Genomic DNA, 14,895 nt, shown 5'->3' on the forward strand with positions numbered 1-14,895 from the left:
TGACTACCATAAGCAGATTTATTTTTGTCTGTTTATTTTCTTGAGCAACAAAAGGTATTTGGTCTCTGCAAATTTTACAGTGTCCTATATTGGAGTGTAAACCTAGATCTGAAACTATCTGAATCTTTAATCCTGACAGCAGTCTCCCTAGCAGAAAAATATCCCAAATTTATTATACTCAACATTTTGTAGTGAGCTTCGAGTTTATCAACTACCAAGCTTGTGTGTGTGTGTGCGTGTGTGTGTGTGTGTGTGTGTGTGTGCATGTGCATGCATGCATAACATACATGTGTGACTCATTTCTCATGAATATTTAGACATAGTAAACAGAATTTTAATAGACATCACAAATGGTTTCCTTCCACCAAACATCTGACTGAAGATCACTTCACTTTTTCAGGCTGCAATACAACACTCCTTCCTTCCTGACAGTTGCTTACATAGTGAGGCAGTCATCAAGTGACTGCTGTTTTATTTTACGTTTTTGTCTGCTTGCATGAAGATTTTTCTAAGTATCCAGCTGTGGTGCAGTCATTAAATTCTCAGCATTGGCAGCAGAAGTGATGTCCATGCGTATAACTTTGAATTTCTGTATCACAGAATTCCTGGACCCAGCATAGCTTATAATTTTATCCTAACCATATTAGAAGATGTTGCATATCATTTTTTGTTAGGTATATTTACTGTATTCTTAGCACTACTGCTTGTTTGCTCTAGAATCCTGGAATTGAATCCCAGTATGGGCATGTTCATTATAGATTAAGTATATTATAACCACAAATGCATGCATGGGGTTTTCTCTGGATACTTAAATCTTATTGCCATATTCCTAGAGACATGGAGGTTAGCTTAACTGGAGACTCTAAATTGGCTCTATGTGAATGAGTGGGATTCTGGGTTTCCGTGTGCTCTGTAATGGGTTACTGCATGGTGCTCCATACTGCTGGGATTGGCTGCTGCAGCCATGACCTTACAATGGATTATACAGGCTCAGTAATTGGTGGAAGTATATTCCTTCACCTTTATATTCCATTAATTATAATCAATCTGTCATTCTTTATTTTGTATTGTACTTGATAGGATGGAATTTAGTCTCGCAGGGCAAGACTTGATTCTCAAATGAGAATGCATATCAACAACAAAAAAGTGTGTAGTGAATAGCAGCAAAATTCTAAACTGCAAAGGCTACACCTACAGTGCTCCTTCCTAAAAAACTCGCCCACAATTCCTCTAGTCTGTGCAATTTACACTGCTGCTGAGGTGCCAGGGAGAGAGTAAAAGATACTGAGCAAAAGACTTCATGCTGAAAGAATATAACAAGCTATATTTGCTGTTATCCATTCAGGAGCCCAGCAGCTCAAGGTAACTGAAGCTTATAAATTAATTTGCACATTGTAAAGAGCACTGTGACAGTGGAGACTGACAGACAGACACATACACATAGACCACAGTAGCTACTGGGCTCCACATATTTGAGAAGTGCCTCTGTCTGCTACTATATCTTTCTGTCATTTTAACTACTGCATCATTATATGACATAAGAGCAGCAAATAGAGTTTAAATAAGCATTGTCATTTATAGAAATACAACATGTTACAACTCTGAGACTATTTTACTATGGCAAAATATGGGATAAAAGGTGTATGACAAAGCACAATTTTTAAATAATCGAGTGCCAGAGCGTGCAGGCTCCAAATAGCTGCAGGTGTGCCATTCCGCAATTGATTGGGATGCTTAGCTAATCACGTGCGAATGCGAGTGGGTCAGTCAGGTGCCTTATTCACACCTTGGAGTAGGTGAAGGACAACACCTAAACTTGTACAGCTGATAGGAAATCAAAAAGGATCATATCAAAGAAAGAGCATGAGGGAAACCAGGTTAAGGAAGGAGAAAGAGGTAAGATGGTGAGAAACCTGTGTCACAAAGAGTTGGAAGCAGGTGGTTGTATGAACCTAAGGAAGCAAGCGGCAGGCCTGCACTCAAGCGTGGGACCTGGAGAAGGGGAGCTCCTTTGAACAATTTTGTGCAGTGTCTCCCTCCTGATGCTGACAGACTGGCTGAGAGAGATGTATGTGGGGTTTGGCGGGGAGCACTGCAGATGCCCACAGACTGGCAGTAGGACCCTGAACTCAGGATTTAGTGGTTGACTGCACCTGTTAGCAGGCATCTCCTCTTGCTGCAGGGTCCTGATGGGATAAGTTGAGGAGATGCCAGATTGTAGAAAGAGGTATTGGGGCTTGAGTTATTTTAGTAGAAGAAATCTGTCTGGGATTTTAACCTAATTTTTAGTGGATTATTTATTGAACTCTTTGAGGGTTGAATTTTTTTTCCAAAAAACACAATTTTTTGAAAATCACACAAAGCAATTGTTTTACACATAAATCAACATAAAACATCTGTTGCTGCATGCTGTGGCTACCAGTTTGTAGTGGCTCTAGCTGCTCACAGGTGACACGACAACTGGCAAATGCACAGTAGGCTGGCTACCAGGCTGTCTTTGTGTGGCGGCTGTGACAGCCGCAGTTGCAGTGCAACACTATCTGGTTTGTACCTCTTGTCATTGTAAGTGGCAGTACACCCAGGCAAATGTCATAGGCGCTTCAGCTACCCAAAACTGTTCCTCACCACGATCAGCTGGGGACCAATCAGCTGATGCTAGTACTTCACATTCGTTTTTGATTATTAGCATCAAAATCGGAGTCTGGCAAGTCAGAGTCCAATTCAGTGGTAATATATAAAATGCCATCCACTGAGTATTTTGCTTTGTGCATTTGCTTTGACCTCTCGCCAGATGTTGATACCGTTTTTGTTGTTATTTGCTCTTCACTACTCACGTGAGTGCAGGGGTTCTCGGTTAAACCAACAAAGCTGACTTTCCTTCTAGCAAAAAGAGTCAAACTTAAACATAATGGTGGGTTTGGTCACCATTTACAGTTGACTACCACCCTCAAACCCCCTTGACAAAAGTCGACATCTGCCATAAAGGAGTTAATGGATTACTTATCGAAGATCTTACACTGTACTTTTGAACAGTTTGTTTTTGTTTGGTTTTTAATAAAAGCACTGAACACATTGTGTCAACCCCGAACTATGTGTGTCCTCAATACCCCCAAGCCGCCAGGTGGAGCCCTCCCTGCAGTATGGAGGTTCCCCGAAGACCAGCAGGGCATCATGGACATTGCAGTTTTTACACACAGCCCTGCTGGGAGACACTAGGAGACACTGCAGGGGGGAACAACGGTTATTTAGTCTACGCCCCGGAAGTACATCCAAGTCACATGGGCATGGGGAATGACGTGCTTCCGGGGTGAAGAAAAGGACTTTTTACCTGACCCGGAAGTGATACAAGATCACATGGACTGAGGATTGGGAACACATCCGGGTCAGGGAATATAAAAGGATTGTGGGAGCTCCCAGACGGGGAGCTGAGCTGGGTGGAAGGGTGGCAACATGTCTGGGAATGGAGGATTGATTTATTGTATTATTGTGATTATTGTTTATTGTATGAGTATAGTGGAGGAGAGGGTGCTTTGTGCACTGTGGCATTTGAATAAAGTCAACTATTGGACTTTTACCTGGTGTCTGGAGTCGTGGACAGGGGTTCAAGGGAGCGATACCGCCCCCTACCTGTCACAATGGATAAGATGATTGTGTAATTATTTGGGCCCACAAAGAGGCTGTTTGGTCACTGCAAAACAGTTAAGTTAAATTCAGTTAATTCTGATGAAACACTCTTATTTTTAACAGAGTGGAACACACGTTTAGAAAAGTATTACAGTTAAAATAACATAAAATAATAACACAGAACACACAAACATCATGCTGTCAGGGTTTGAGAGAATATGTGTTCTTTTTTACTACAGTATTTCTATTTTTCTTTGTTTTCTTGTTTTCTCATCCCCATTTCTTTTGCTGTAATGCTGCATGTTGCAAACCAGGTGTGTTAAATGCTGCACAAATTGTAACATCATGGCAGTTGCCAATTTAATTTTGAGCTGCTTTTCAGTTGGCACCCACTTTTTGTGTATATAAAGAAATGACCCTGCAAAAGAAATCTCTCACAATTTGGAAGCAAAGCAAAAAAGCATTCCATATTTAGACTTTGAACAGCACTTTGCTTTTTAAATGTGAGTTTTGTTTTTCTCCGTTATTTGTTGGTAATATATATTCGTTTAACTTCTGCCTCCTGTGAGTTTCACCTCAGTTTGTCGTACAAGTCTCTGCTGCTTGGATTACATTTTCTTGGGGCAGGGGACATTTAAAGTGTTTGTGACACATACAATATGCAAAATATAATATATACTTAAAAATTTAAGAACACAAGGTGCTAATTATGACTAAATACATTAATATGTCAATATACTGTATATATTTTTGTTCTCGTTTTTAGAATGTTATCCAGTTTCCAAACTGTTTGTTGTTATCAAGTATGGACAGCGCCATTTTTAAAGGACCACACCTGTTTTGTTCTTGACAACAGCACTCCATTGCTACCACGTGGCTCCTGGAAGTTGTCATGTATGTTGTCATTGAGTCACTGCCATTTTAAATAGCAGCATCTCAATGACATTGTGCATCTCAGGTTTTAGATAAGTAACTACTTAATGGAATTAGTGATTCAAATCTGTTTAGGGAGTTAGAACATTGAATTTTTTTATTTGATTTTTGGTTAGCTTTTTGGATTTATTGTTCGGTGTTCTTTAATCTTCTGGCTTAAGTCCTCTGTTTTTTAACTAAGGATTTTTGGGTATCATCACCTGGTTCTGGTGAAATTGTGCCTTTTGGCTTGCATTTTTTCCATTGAGAGTATAATACCTACAAAGTGTACATTGTCATTATTAGTGTTGAGACAGAAGTAAGCTCAAGAGATTAGATTAAAGAATGCTTAATATGCATCCTGGGAAGATGTGTTTCTTTGCAGTTTGCAGTAGGTTTCATGACCTGATTCACTGTTTTCTTGTATTGCCTAGGTTTATAACTTTACATGCCTTGTTCCCTTATAAATGTTTTGCTTTCCATTTCTTGCTTCTTTTTAAGTGCTTCCTGCCGCACAGTATTCTGCCCAAATGTTCCCAGTCACCTTATACATTATTGATTGAACACTCTCAGCAATAACAAAGAAAAAATCTTAATAATTTTAATGCCACAACAAAAGACTTAAGCAGAGCCATCCAGATCTTTCTTTTGTTTCTTGACTTGCCAACATATGTTGCCATGTGTTATATGGTCCAAATCCTACATGATAAAATCTTCCTATGCATTTTATGGGATGAAAATAACTTATCATTTATGTCCTAGAATGGTTCAGGCAGCTACAGCTAATTTATAAAGAATGCCACGTGCCATTAAGGCTGCAGTGTGTATCTGAATTAAGAGAAAATGTGAGATGTGTAGCTTTGCTTTTACTTTTTACTTAAATAATAATGAAATGCTCTTATTATATCTAGGTGGCAAGCTTTGTACACTCACTCCCTGGTTGTGAAGAACAAGCGAAGCTGTTCAAAGAAGAGGTAAGCTGAGTTAAAATTGCAGGGAGACTCCCAAGTGTAGCTGGAGATGAAATTGATTTCAAGTTCTTTCTGTAATGTGCAGTTAATTAAGTGGAACAGGTGCAGCGTAGCTTTTGGTGCAAACTGAAGCAGGCATTAGTAAGTGTCAAACATCGGACCATTGGGGAGCGAGCTATGGAGTGAAAACAGATTAGGTGCAAATAAATCATGCAGTTTTGAAAAACAAGTCTGCTACTTTGAATGGGTCCAAGTTACTGTACATAATAAACCCCTACCAACAAATTAAGGTTTTGTAACTTTGCCAACATAATTAAAAATAATTTTTCCTTAATGACAGAAAAGTATGGGTTAATCAAAGAACCATTGCTGTAGAAATAATGAAAAATGTTATGCCTTTATAAGCAATATCAAGAAGTGTTGAGAAAAATATTATATGGTTGACCAGCCCATGCAGTGGCTACTTAAACTTGTTCACATTTGAAAAAATGGTAAATGTACAAAGATGCCAACTCTTTTCGGGATTTGCCTCTGCAGACTGTTTATTAATGTTATAACTAAAGATGAATTCAGCTAATGCAAAAAATCAAGCATTCATTACCTTTACAGTGGCTGATGGGATTTTCACTATCCGTCCTGCTGATTGCAGTTGCTTGTACACCAAGTATGCTCTTTCTAATTAGGTTACCTGACAAAATAAATTATCAAAGGTCACCTCATAACAAACAGTGAGCTTATTTAAGTCAAGCCTGATTTGTGCTCCAGGTCCCAGTCATTACACCAGTATGCCAGTTTTGAATGCTTTATATGTGATTTTGGAAGCTGTTCTTTATTTTGGCTTTTGAACTTTTAACTGCCCTGAGCATTTCTGGCTTCCTGATTTTGACAAAGGAATAAACCTTTAAAACTTCAATACACTGCTGATAGAGATTTTCTTTAATTGTTAGTGACTTTACCCCTGGCTGTGCACATCTCCTGTAATATGAGAAGCATCCATTTGTGTACAGTTCAACCTTCAAGATCAAACGCTAGCTGCTATTTATATGCTCACTTGTTGCTAACTAGGGAAGGAAGGTAGTCTGTTTGGTGCCATGTTGGACATCTAGAGCGTGGTTGAGTTTCCTTAATTTCTGCTGACCATTCTGATGTGTGTCTTGGATTCTGAGCTGGCAGTTGCTAAGAAAAAATCAAGTGTTTATCCCATCTCCAGTGGAGGGGGAGTGAAGTGTAACATTACCTTTCTGACTTTTAATCTTACTTTTTTAGCCGTGGCTGTTATTGCTTGTGCAGATGCATCCATATCTCAAATCAAACTTTAATATTTGCATGTGTTGATCATGGTATTGCTGAACTCTTTGTCATTGTGAGAGGCCTCGTACACACTATAGGTTTAATTTTTAGAGCTGAGAGTAAAGTACAGTGAAACTGCTTCATATGTGTCATGGGCCAAATTGCTCAAGCATTTAATATCATTTAAGAAAAATGGGAGAGTGGAGCATGGCCTAACAGATACTGGGGAATTAGTGCTTGACAGATTCCCTTGTCTTCCCATCTTCTCTGGATATGTGTCAGTTTTTTTGGCATGAACCAAACAGCCTAGCCAAAACAGTTATCCACATCTTAATTTTCTGATAATAGTGAAAAAAGATTTATCATATTCATAATGTAATCGGGGCATTGCAGTGGCTGCTTCACAACACCACACACCAACATTTACTTCTTGGCTTGGAAATTGTCTGTGTGAAGTATTTGTATTCTCCTCAATTTGAGTGAGTGACAGTGCACTTCTAAGTGCACACTGATGGACTGGCATCCTGTCTTATACAACTCTGCAACCTTGAAGTGGAAAAACGGGGTTCAAAAGTTCCATTAAGAAACATCTGGAATGCAGAAACAGGCATCTGGTTAAACTTGGTAGCTTTCTTCATTTTTTTCTAATAGTAACAGCTTTCAAAACAAAGAGAAGGTGTATAGTATTCTGAAAAACATATAAGGTGACATCCAATGGTTTGATTCAAAAGCATTCTGATAAGATTATGGTGTTCCTTGGAGAGGATATCCGGTGCAGGTGTTTCCATGTGCTATAGATTTTAGTTTCTTACTGGTTTACACTTTTTGTTGTAATTTTGGTGATGTAATTTAATTGCTATTTATTAATTTTAAATTATGAAGAATCTCTCCTTGGCCTTACTATCATTTCTGAACTGGTGCTACTGATAAAATGCCATAGTTGGCTAACATATCTGAATGCTTTTAAGCATTCTACCTGAAAACTCAAGTTAGTTTATCTCTGCCACTCATACCACAATCTTTAAAAATGGATCTTTTGTTTCTACTTCATTCTGGAAAATGGGGCACTTGTTAAAGTCTCTCCTACTCCTCCTACTCTTGATACATACCCATTTGACTGGTACAATTGGTGGTGATCCTTTGTCATAACACTTGGTCATAGGTTTGCTGTTCTTCCCTGATTTACTCCTTTAGTCCTCTTGACCATATTTGTCAGAAGGGATCTCAATATGGGTGTGTTTATGCACACATCACTGGTGGTTTGATGTGAAAATTCTGGAGGGTACATAAGCTTGGAAGAGAGACACTGTCAGGAAGGCTGACACCATCCTGTACATGTACAGAAGGTATGTGTGTGTAAGAGAGCAAGAGTAATGGTGAAACAAGCATTTCCGAGAGCCACTCCTCCCCTTAAATCTATTGAACTGGGTATGTGGCCACTGGCCAGTCTTGGGATGTGTCCTGGCTTTGATTAGCTCACAGAGTTGGGGGAAATGAGTGCAGATGGTGTTGCCTTTGAGCTTAAGTGAGTGACGTGAGTTGGACATGCAGGGAGTGGATGTGGCAGAACAAACGATCATTGGAGCCACATGGAAGATCAGAGTGGCAGCGGCACCCTTGGAGGGCAGCAAGGGAAGGATATAGCCTCTAGTAAACCTTGTGTGAGGAAGACGCACTGCATTGTACAATGTATTACGCAATACCACCAGCACCAGTGATGACGAAGTGGCAGCTGAGTAATGGCAGAGAAAAAAAATCGCAAGAAGTGAAGATCAATCAACATGTTATTTTGTCATTAAGGACAACCACCTAAGGATAATATTTAAAAATATCTTAACATTAAATACTCAATACAAATGTGTATTCATAAATGTTCAATTGTTAAATCATATTATAAATAAGAAACCAACATATTTCATGCTAATGATGAGTATACTCCAACATGGAAAGTGCAAAAAATATCTCTTAGTGTGTGAGTGTACAACTACCACACAAGCCCCAATTAGGATGACAAGATACAGAAAATATAAAGATTTGTCTTTTTTCAGAAAAAACAAAATATGTGTATTTTGGGTGCCACCTGCCAGTTTTGAAGGCCATAAATATTAAAAGATTTAAGTTATTTTGTAATGTATATAAGTGTCACTATTGCAAAAATGGTCAGTAAAATGCAGAACTAAAATTAAAGATATATTTGAAAATTTTACCATACCAGAAAAACAGTAACCATTCAGACACAGCTCATCAAGGGTGCATGCGAAGTGTTGCCATCACCGTGAACTGTGTATCTGTTGTTAGAAACTACAAAGTACTAATAAGGGCTCGCTGCAATAATGTCCTCAGTGAGAAAATGCAAAATCAAATGAATTACTCGCGAATCCAACCTGGCTGACATGGCGCTAGCCTCCAGGCCTCTAAAATCTGTCAAAGCCAGGTCTGGCAGCCACGTGGAACATCTACAGCCTGAAGACTCTGCACACAAAAAGCTGCAACAAAAATGAATGTGCTCCCATGTTTCTTTTGGCCCACAAGCTGTTAAGAAATTTTAAACAATCTAGCAAGGATAACACAATCTCAGCCCTCAAATAAAAAGAAATCTACCTTTTAAGGCAGAGTCCACAGCACCGATTCTCAGGCTGCAGGGAATGAACTCCAAAGAAAGAATTTTACATCTTATGTATACCAATATTGTGAGGGACATAATGGAAGTGTTTAAAAGTATGAAAGGAGTTAGTTTGGTGGATGTCAGTTGTTACTTTAAAGTCAGTTCTTCATCAAGAGTGTCAAGTGCCTAGATGGAAGCTGCCTACATGTAAATTTCATACAAATGTGAAGAAATATTTTTTCATTTGGAGAATACACAAAATGAGTTATAAAGCAGTGTAGCTGAAAGTGGAACTTTAAGAATCTGAATCAACAATATTTTAAATTATTAAGTGAATAAATATTGGCAGGCTAGACTCGTATTTCTGAAAGCTTTACAAAATGTAATAGTATAGAGACTTCTGTTTCTTTAAAAGCTGTACAGTGATATGTTTTTCCTTCACCCCCATAGAAGTTTGTAATAAGAACGTAATTTAAATATACTTCATGCTTGTAAGATTTCTGCATTTAAGAAGACATGTATGATAAAAAAATAACCTGTTATTCTTTCATTTTACATTGGTCATTTCTTGGGGAGACTGAGGATACAAGAATCATATTACATTTTTAATTTGATTTTAACTGGTTATGAAAAGCATGAAAGTACATTAATTTTGGTTCAGATAAGTTTTTTTATTTAATATGCCAAAGAGAGAACCTATGATTTGTCGTGATGTAGTAATATCTTGTAATTGCTATACAATGTCATAATATCAAATGACTGTAAACTGTTTTCCCAAGAAATGGTTGGTACTGAATAGAATATTCTGTCAGCAGGGTGTTCTTCTTTCTAATGTAAGGTGACAGTGTTCAAAACAAGTTGAAGTCATCTGTGTTATATGAAAGTGCCTAAAATCTCTAACCAACCTGAACATTGTTTTTCCAGCAAATTGATGGGAAAGCATTCCTTCTGCTCACTCAAGCGGACATTGTGAAAATCATGAGTGTCAAACTGGGTCCGGCTCTGAAGATCTATAACTCCATCCTGATGTTTAAAAATGCCGAAGACGTTTTAAAAAGAGAGGCACAGCCAGGAAATGAAGAGCCTGGCATGTGACGGGGCTCTCCTTCCCTGCCAACCAGGCCTGTTAAAAATCCACCCGCATACTTGGTTTAATGTTGAAAGGTACTGCGGGTACAGTAAGTGACAAGAAAGTAATTCCCATTCAGATGTCAACATATTTGCTTTTACATATTTGTAAATTGTACAAAATGTAAGACTTTTGGAATCCACTTCCATTTGTTATGTGCTTCCAGTGCCCATAGAGTCATAGGGTATATGGAAGTACATTGGTGCATTATTTATTACAAAATTTTAATACAAAATAAGCAGAAGTGTGGACAACTGACAATCATTAAGCAGCAAGGCCTTTTAGGTTCTTGGCTTTCTTCATATTATCTGATTCTTTTCGGTGCTATTTATAAACACACACACTTGCAAACCAATATACAGAGTTTGTAAAAAATAAATAAATAATAGGGAAGTAATTAACCAGTGCTATTTATTTTGAAAATTGTTAATACATTTTAGTAACAGCGAAATTAATCTAACAAAAAATATTTTAAATTAAAGGTATTTTATTTGTCTTGTAAAATTAACAGAGTAATATTAATTATATCCACATCTATATTAAATTATCAGTACATTTTTTGTTATATACTTTAAAAAAATAGTTTTATTAAATTAACTATGTGCGTATATGTATATTTACATATATAAATAGTACATACACCCATATATGTGTGTGTGTGTATGTACTGTATATGTGTGTATTATAAACAGAGAGAGGCTCATTATGTTCTTTTCGTGTACAAAGTCTGAACAGTTAAGAAACGCGAGTCCATAGGTTACCTCAATTGCTGGATATTTCACAAACGTGTGTGTACACACACATCCTCACAACGCCTTGGGCTTAAATACGCTGTCATTGACAGAGTACAGGAAATCCAAAATGCTGTTGCCCCTCAAGAAAAATGACAGTTTTCTTCCCACAATTTAATTATTCCACTGCTAGCTGTTACAATTTAATAAGACTCCTTGACTGGCACTTTGATATCGACTGATTATTAGTTTAGAAGGTTGAATTTCTAAAGCCTGTACTTTAAAGCCAGCTATCATTACAGATGATTACCGAGTACTGTACCTCTGTTTGAAATACTTAAATAGAGGGGCTAAAGCTTTAACCATGCCGCTGTAAATCACGGTCGTTTCCCTTCATGGTTTCACAAATTAGATTCCTGGCACAGGGCTACTATATTTCTCTGAGCAGTGTCTTTTTAAAAAAAAAAAAATTATATTTAGTTTAAAAAGACTTCAATGCAACACATTTCTTATAAGATGTTAAAAATCTATATTTGTTAAAATTGCAATACAACTATGTTTACAACTATTGAATTTGTAGGAAAAATAAAACAAAACCTTTTGTCATTAGGAGTGACTTTCTTAGCTGTGTGCATGAAGAGTTTCTTTTGCTTTTTTTATTATTATTTTCACGCCCACACTTACCGTAGCTCAGCCTTGTTAAACATATGAAGCTTGTCACAGGGAGACGTGGTGGGATTTTCATGGGACGTACTCTGTGTGGACTGTGGTATGATGAGAATCACTTGTAAGTCACATAGGTGCAGGAGCAGAGGCCATGTGCTTAATTCTTTTCACTGCTATTCCAATTAGGTCATTGCATTTTCTGCTAAATAGCCATTAAAAGCTTATTTATCACTGGCAGATATTAAAAAGTGCATTTTTGTAGTGTTGTAGGTTCTCTCATTTGTTCACACATCTTGAAGAATTATACTTTATTGTAGGTATTATATGATGATTTTTGTACTTTCTAGCAGAATAAAGAAATGCAATTTAATAACTGCCGTTGTTGTTGTTGTCTATAGTCACTTACAAAGAATATGAAGACGTCTTGTCAATGAAATGTAACAAAAGTATTTACAACATTATAAACATATGACAAAAGCAATAATCACAAATGCAAGTATACAAGTAAAATGCGTTCAACATAATAGAGAAAACTATCTCAAATCAAACAATATGTCAACACAGAAGCATATACTGTAGTTAAAAGTATCATCTGATGGTGGATAAGTGGCCGTTTCATATTTCAGAACAGCACCACTAAAAATTGCTCTCATCCATTTACAGTAGTGTAATCTATAGTTATATTAGTCTGCATCATAAAATTTGAAAAATATACAGTACATGGGTATAATTGTATGCACAGTGATGGCAAGACAACTCAGAGCGAGGCACTCCAACATCGTGGACTTGAATCAAATCGGTGCCCATTCGCTGTCCTTGCTCTGCCTTGGTGGGTTTCTCTCTGGATACTCCAGTTTTCCTGCCACACCCAAAGACTTGTGTGCCCAGCTAATGTGGCAACTAGCTGTGCTACCCACATAAGATGGGTTGAAATCTAAGTAAGCAACACAGACCTCTGTGTTAACATTTGCAGTGCACCATGTAATGCACATGTCTCTGTTATATGCTGTTTGGTATGGGATTCTTAAAAGCAGTGGTAATGTTTATGATGCGCCACCTGCTGCAATAACAAATGCAATACCTTTTATTATTAAAATGTTCGTGATGGTGCCATCTTTTGGAATGAAAGAGTCATACTAATGGACAGACACAAGGACACTTTTCCTTTTATTAAAGTGGATTCTAAATTGGCTCCATTTAAACGTGACTGTGAGCCCTGTGATGGACTGCTGCCTCTTTCAGGTTGATTTTCACATTGTGTCTGATGCTGTTGGGATATCCCTGGACTGGATTGAGCTAGTTTAGAATGTTACGTTGTATATATGCCCATAAAATAATGAAAATGAAACCATAAAAATGAGCAAAGTACAATAAATTAAAATACGCTTGGGTAGATCCCATCTTAATAGCCCGCAGAATATTGGAGTCTTCTTACAGCCATCCATTAACTATAATTGCTGCAGATTATTTCTAGTTACAATATTGATTACTGACTAAACAGTCAGATGTAATGGAGCATGTGAACATTGATTATTTTGGAGCTGTTTAAAATCAATCATCTTCTTTGCCCTCGGTATTTGGATTTTTGAGTGGCCACTAGGTTGTTACTCTTCCTGCTCTTCCAGCAACTGACTGCTTAGTCAAGTGTTCTGATTAAAAACATTAATGGTAGAGGCCGACTGAGGCCAACGTGACTTGTCTCCACTGATCACAGCTCATCTACTTTGTCATGCAGGTGGCATGGCAGCCACTCATTGGAGGTGGTGGAGAAAAAGCAGTACAGGGAAGGAGCACCAACATTTTTGTGTATCATCAAATTCATATAATTTTTTTTTTTTTCGTTTTTTTTGCACCATGCATAGGTATGAAAATGAGTGCAGCAATAGTAACACGTGTGGTGTGTGATCTGTGAAAGTATAAAATAATACAATGGAGAACAAAAGTTTTGCTTCATGAAAAATGTTTTATGATTATTACAGGCTGCTTAAAGCTGGCCGCAATTATAATTTCAGTTTAACTGTATCACATAGGAATTTTGGATAAACATGAAATTAGCTTTTATTGAATTTAGTGTGTTTATTTGTTTAATGTCACTGATACATTGCATTATAGTAGTTCAGTTGATTTTAACATGTTTTTCTGCTGATTTGCATTTGTACTCCACATCTGATATGTCTCGTTTCAGTATTCAACAACAGTTGGCCAGCATTGACAGATTGCACTTGCCTTGATACCTCTTTTCCTTTGTTCCAACATGTTCATTATTGACTGCACCAAGATTAGCAGGTGTGTGTAAAGGAAGAAAATGAATCTCTAGTGACATGTTTCACTTCGTGGTTTTGTATGCTTGAAGCATGTTGTCAACCAGCTTGATGTTGTTTGGTGTCCTGCCAAGAAATTTCTTCACATCTTTGAATGTCTTTCATGCAAATTTCTACAATACAACTAGCAGATCTTCAACCTGCTTGTCATTGATGATGTGTGTGATCTGTGGACCGACAAAAAGGCCTTCCTTAATCTTGGCATCAGTTATACATTGAAACATTGGTCTCAAATATTGAAATTCTTCACTTTCCTTGTTTCATGAAAAGTTTTCATCAGCCCATGTTTTATAGGAGGAGTTGAAAAAATATCTTAGTTGGGTTGGCAAGCTGTTTCTACAGTATTTCTTTACACTTAAAACATGAGAGGAAATCACAAAAATGAGTGATTGCAATAACACAGTACGTCAGGAGGTTTATATCTTCATTGATGAGTGTTACCATATTTGCTTAACAAGTTGTATTACGACTGTATCAAACCATTGATGTGTGCTCTTCACAACTGGAGAACAGGTAAGGAGACAACTGCAGAAGCTACACACAGGAAACACTGTGGGACCTGATGGAGTCAGTCCTTAAGGCCAACTTTCTGGTGTCCACTATCACCTGTTAAGTCTGTTCATAAGGCTTCAGAAAGTGCCAGTGC

At 37.6% G+C, this 14,895-nt stretch overlaps 1 protein-coding gene across 2 annotated transcripts in view; it reads left to right on the forward strand.

Moving 5' to 3' along the window:
- Positions 1-11,713, forward strand: part of LOC120530360 (lethal(3)malignant brain tumor-like protein 4) — a 478,825-nt gene extending 467,112 nt beyond the window's left edge. For both annotated transcript variants that reach the window (XM_039754804.1, XM_039754805.1), the window contains 2 exons: positions 5,448-5,510; positions 10,327-11,713. In XM_039754804.1, coding sequence (XP_039610738.1) covers positions 5,448-5,510; positions 10,327-10,497 — 234 coding nt within the window. In that variant the 3' untranslated portion in view covers positions 10,498-11,713. The remainder of the gene's footprint in view (positions 1-5,447; positions 5,511-10,326) is intronic.
- The last annotated feature ends 3,182 nt before the right edge of the window (positions 11,714-14,895 follow it).

The sequence above is a fragment of the Polypterus senegalus genome, chromosome 5, assembly GCF_016835505.1.
Source record: "Polypterus senegalus isolate Bchr_013 chromosome 5, ASM1683550v1, whole genome shotgun sequence".
NCBI lineage: Eukaryota > Metazoa > Chordata > Cladistia > Polypteriformes > Polypteridae > Polypterus > Polypterus senegalus.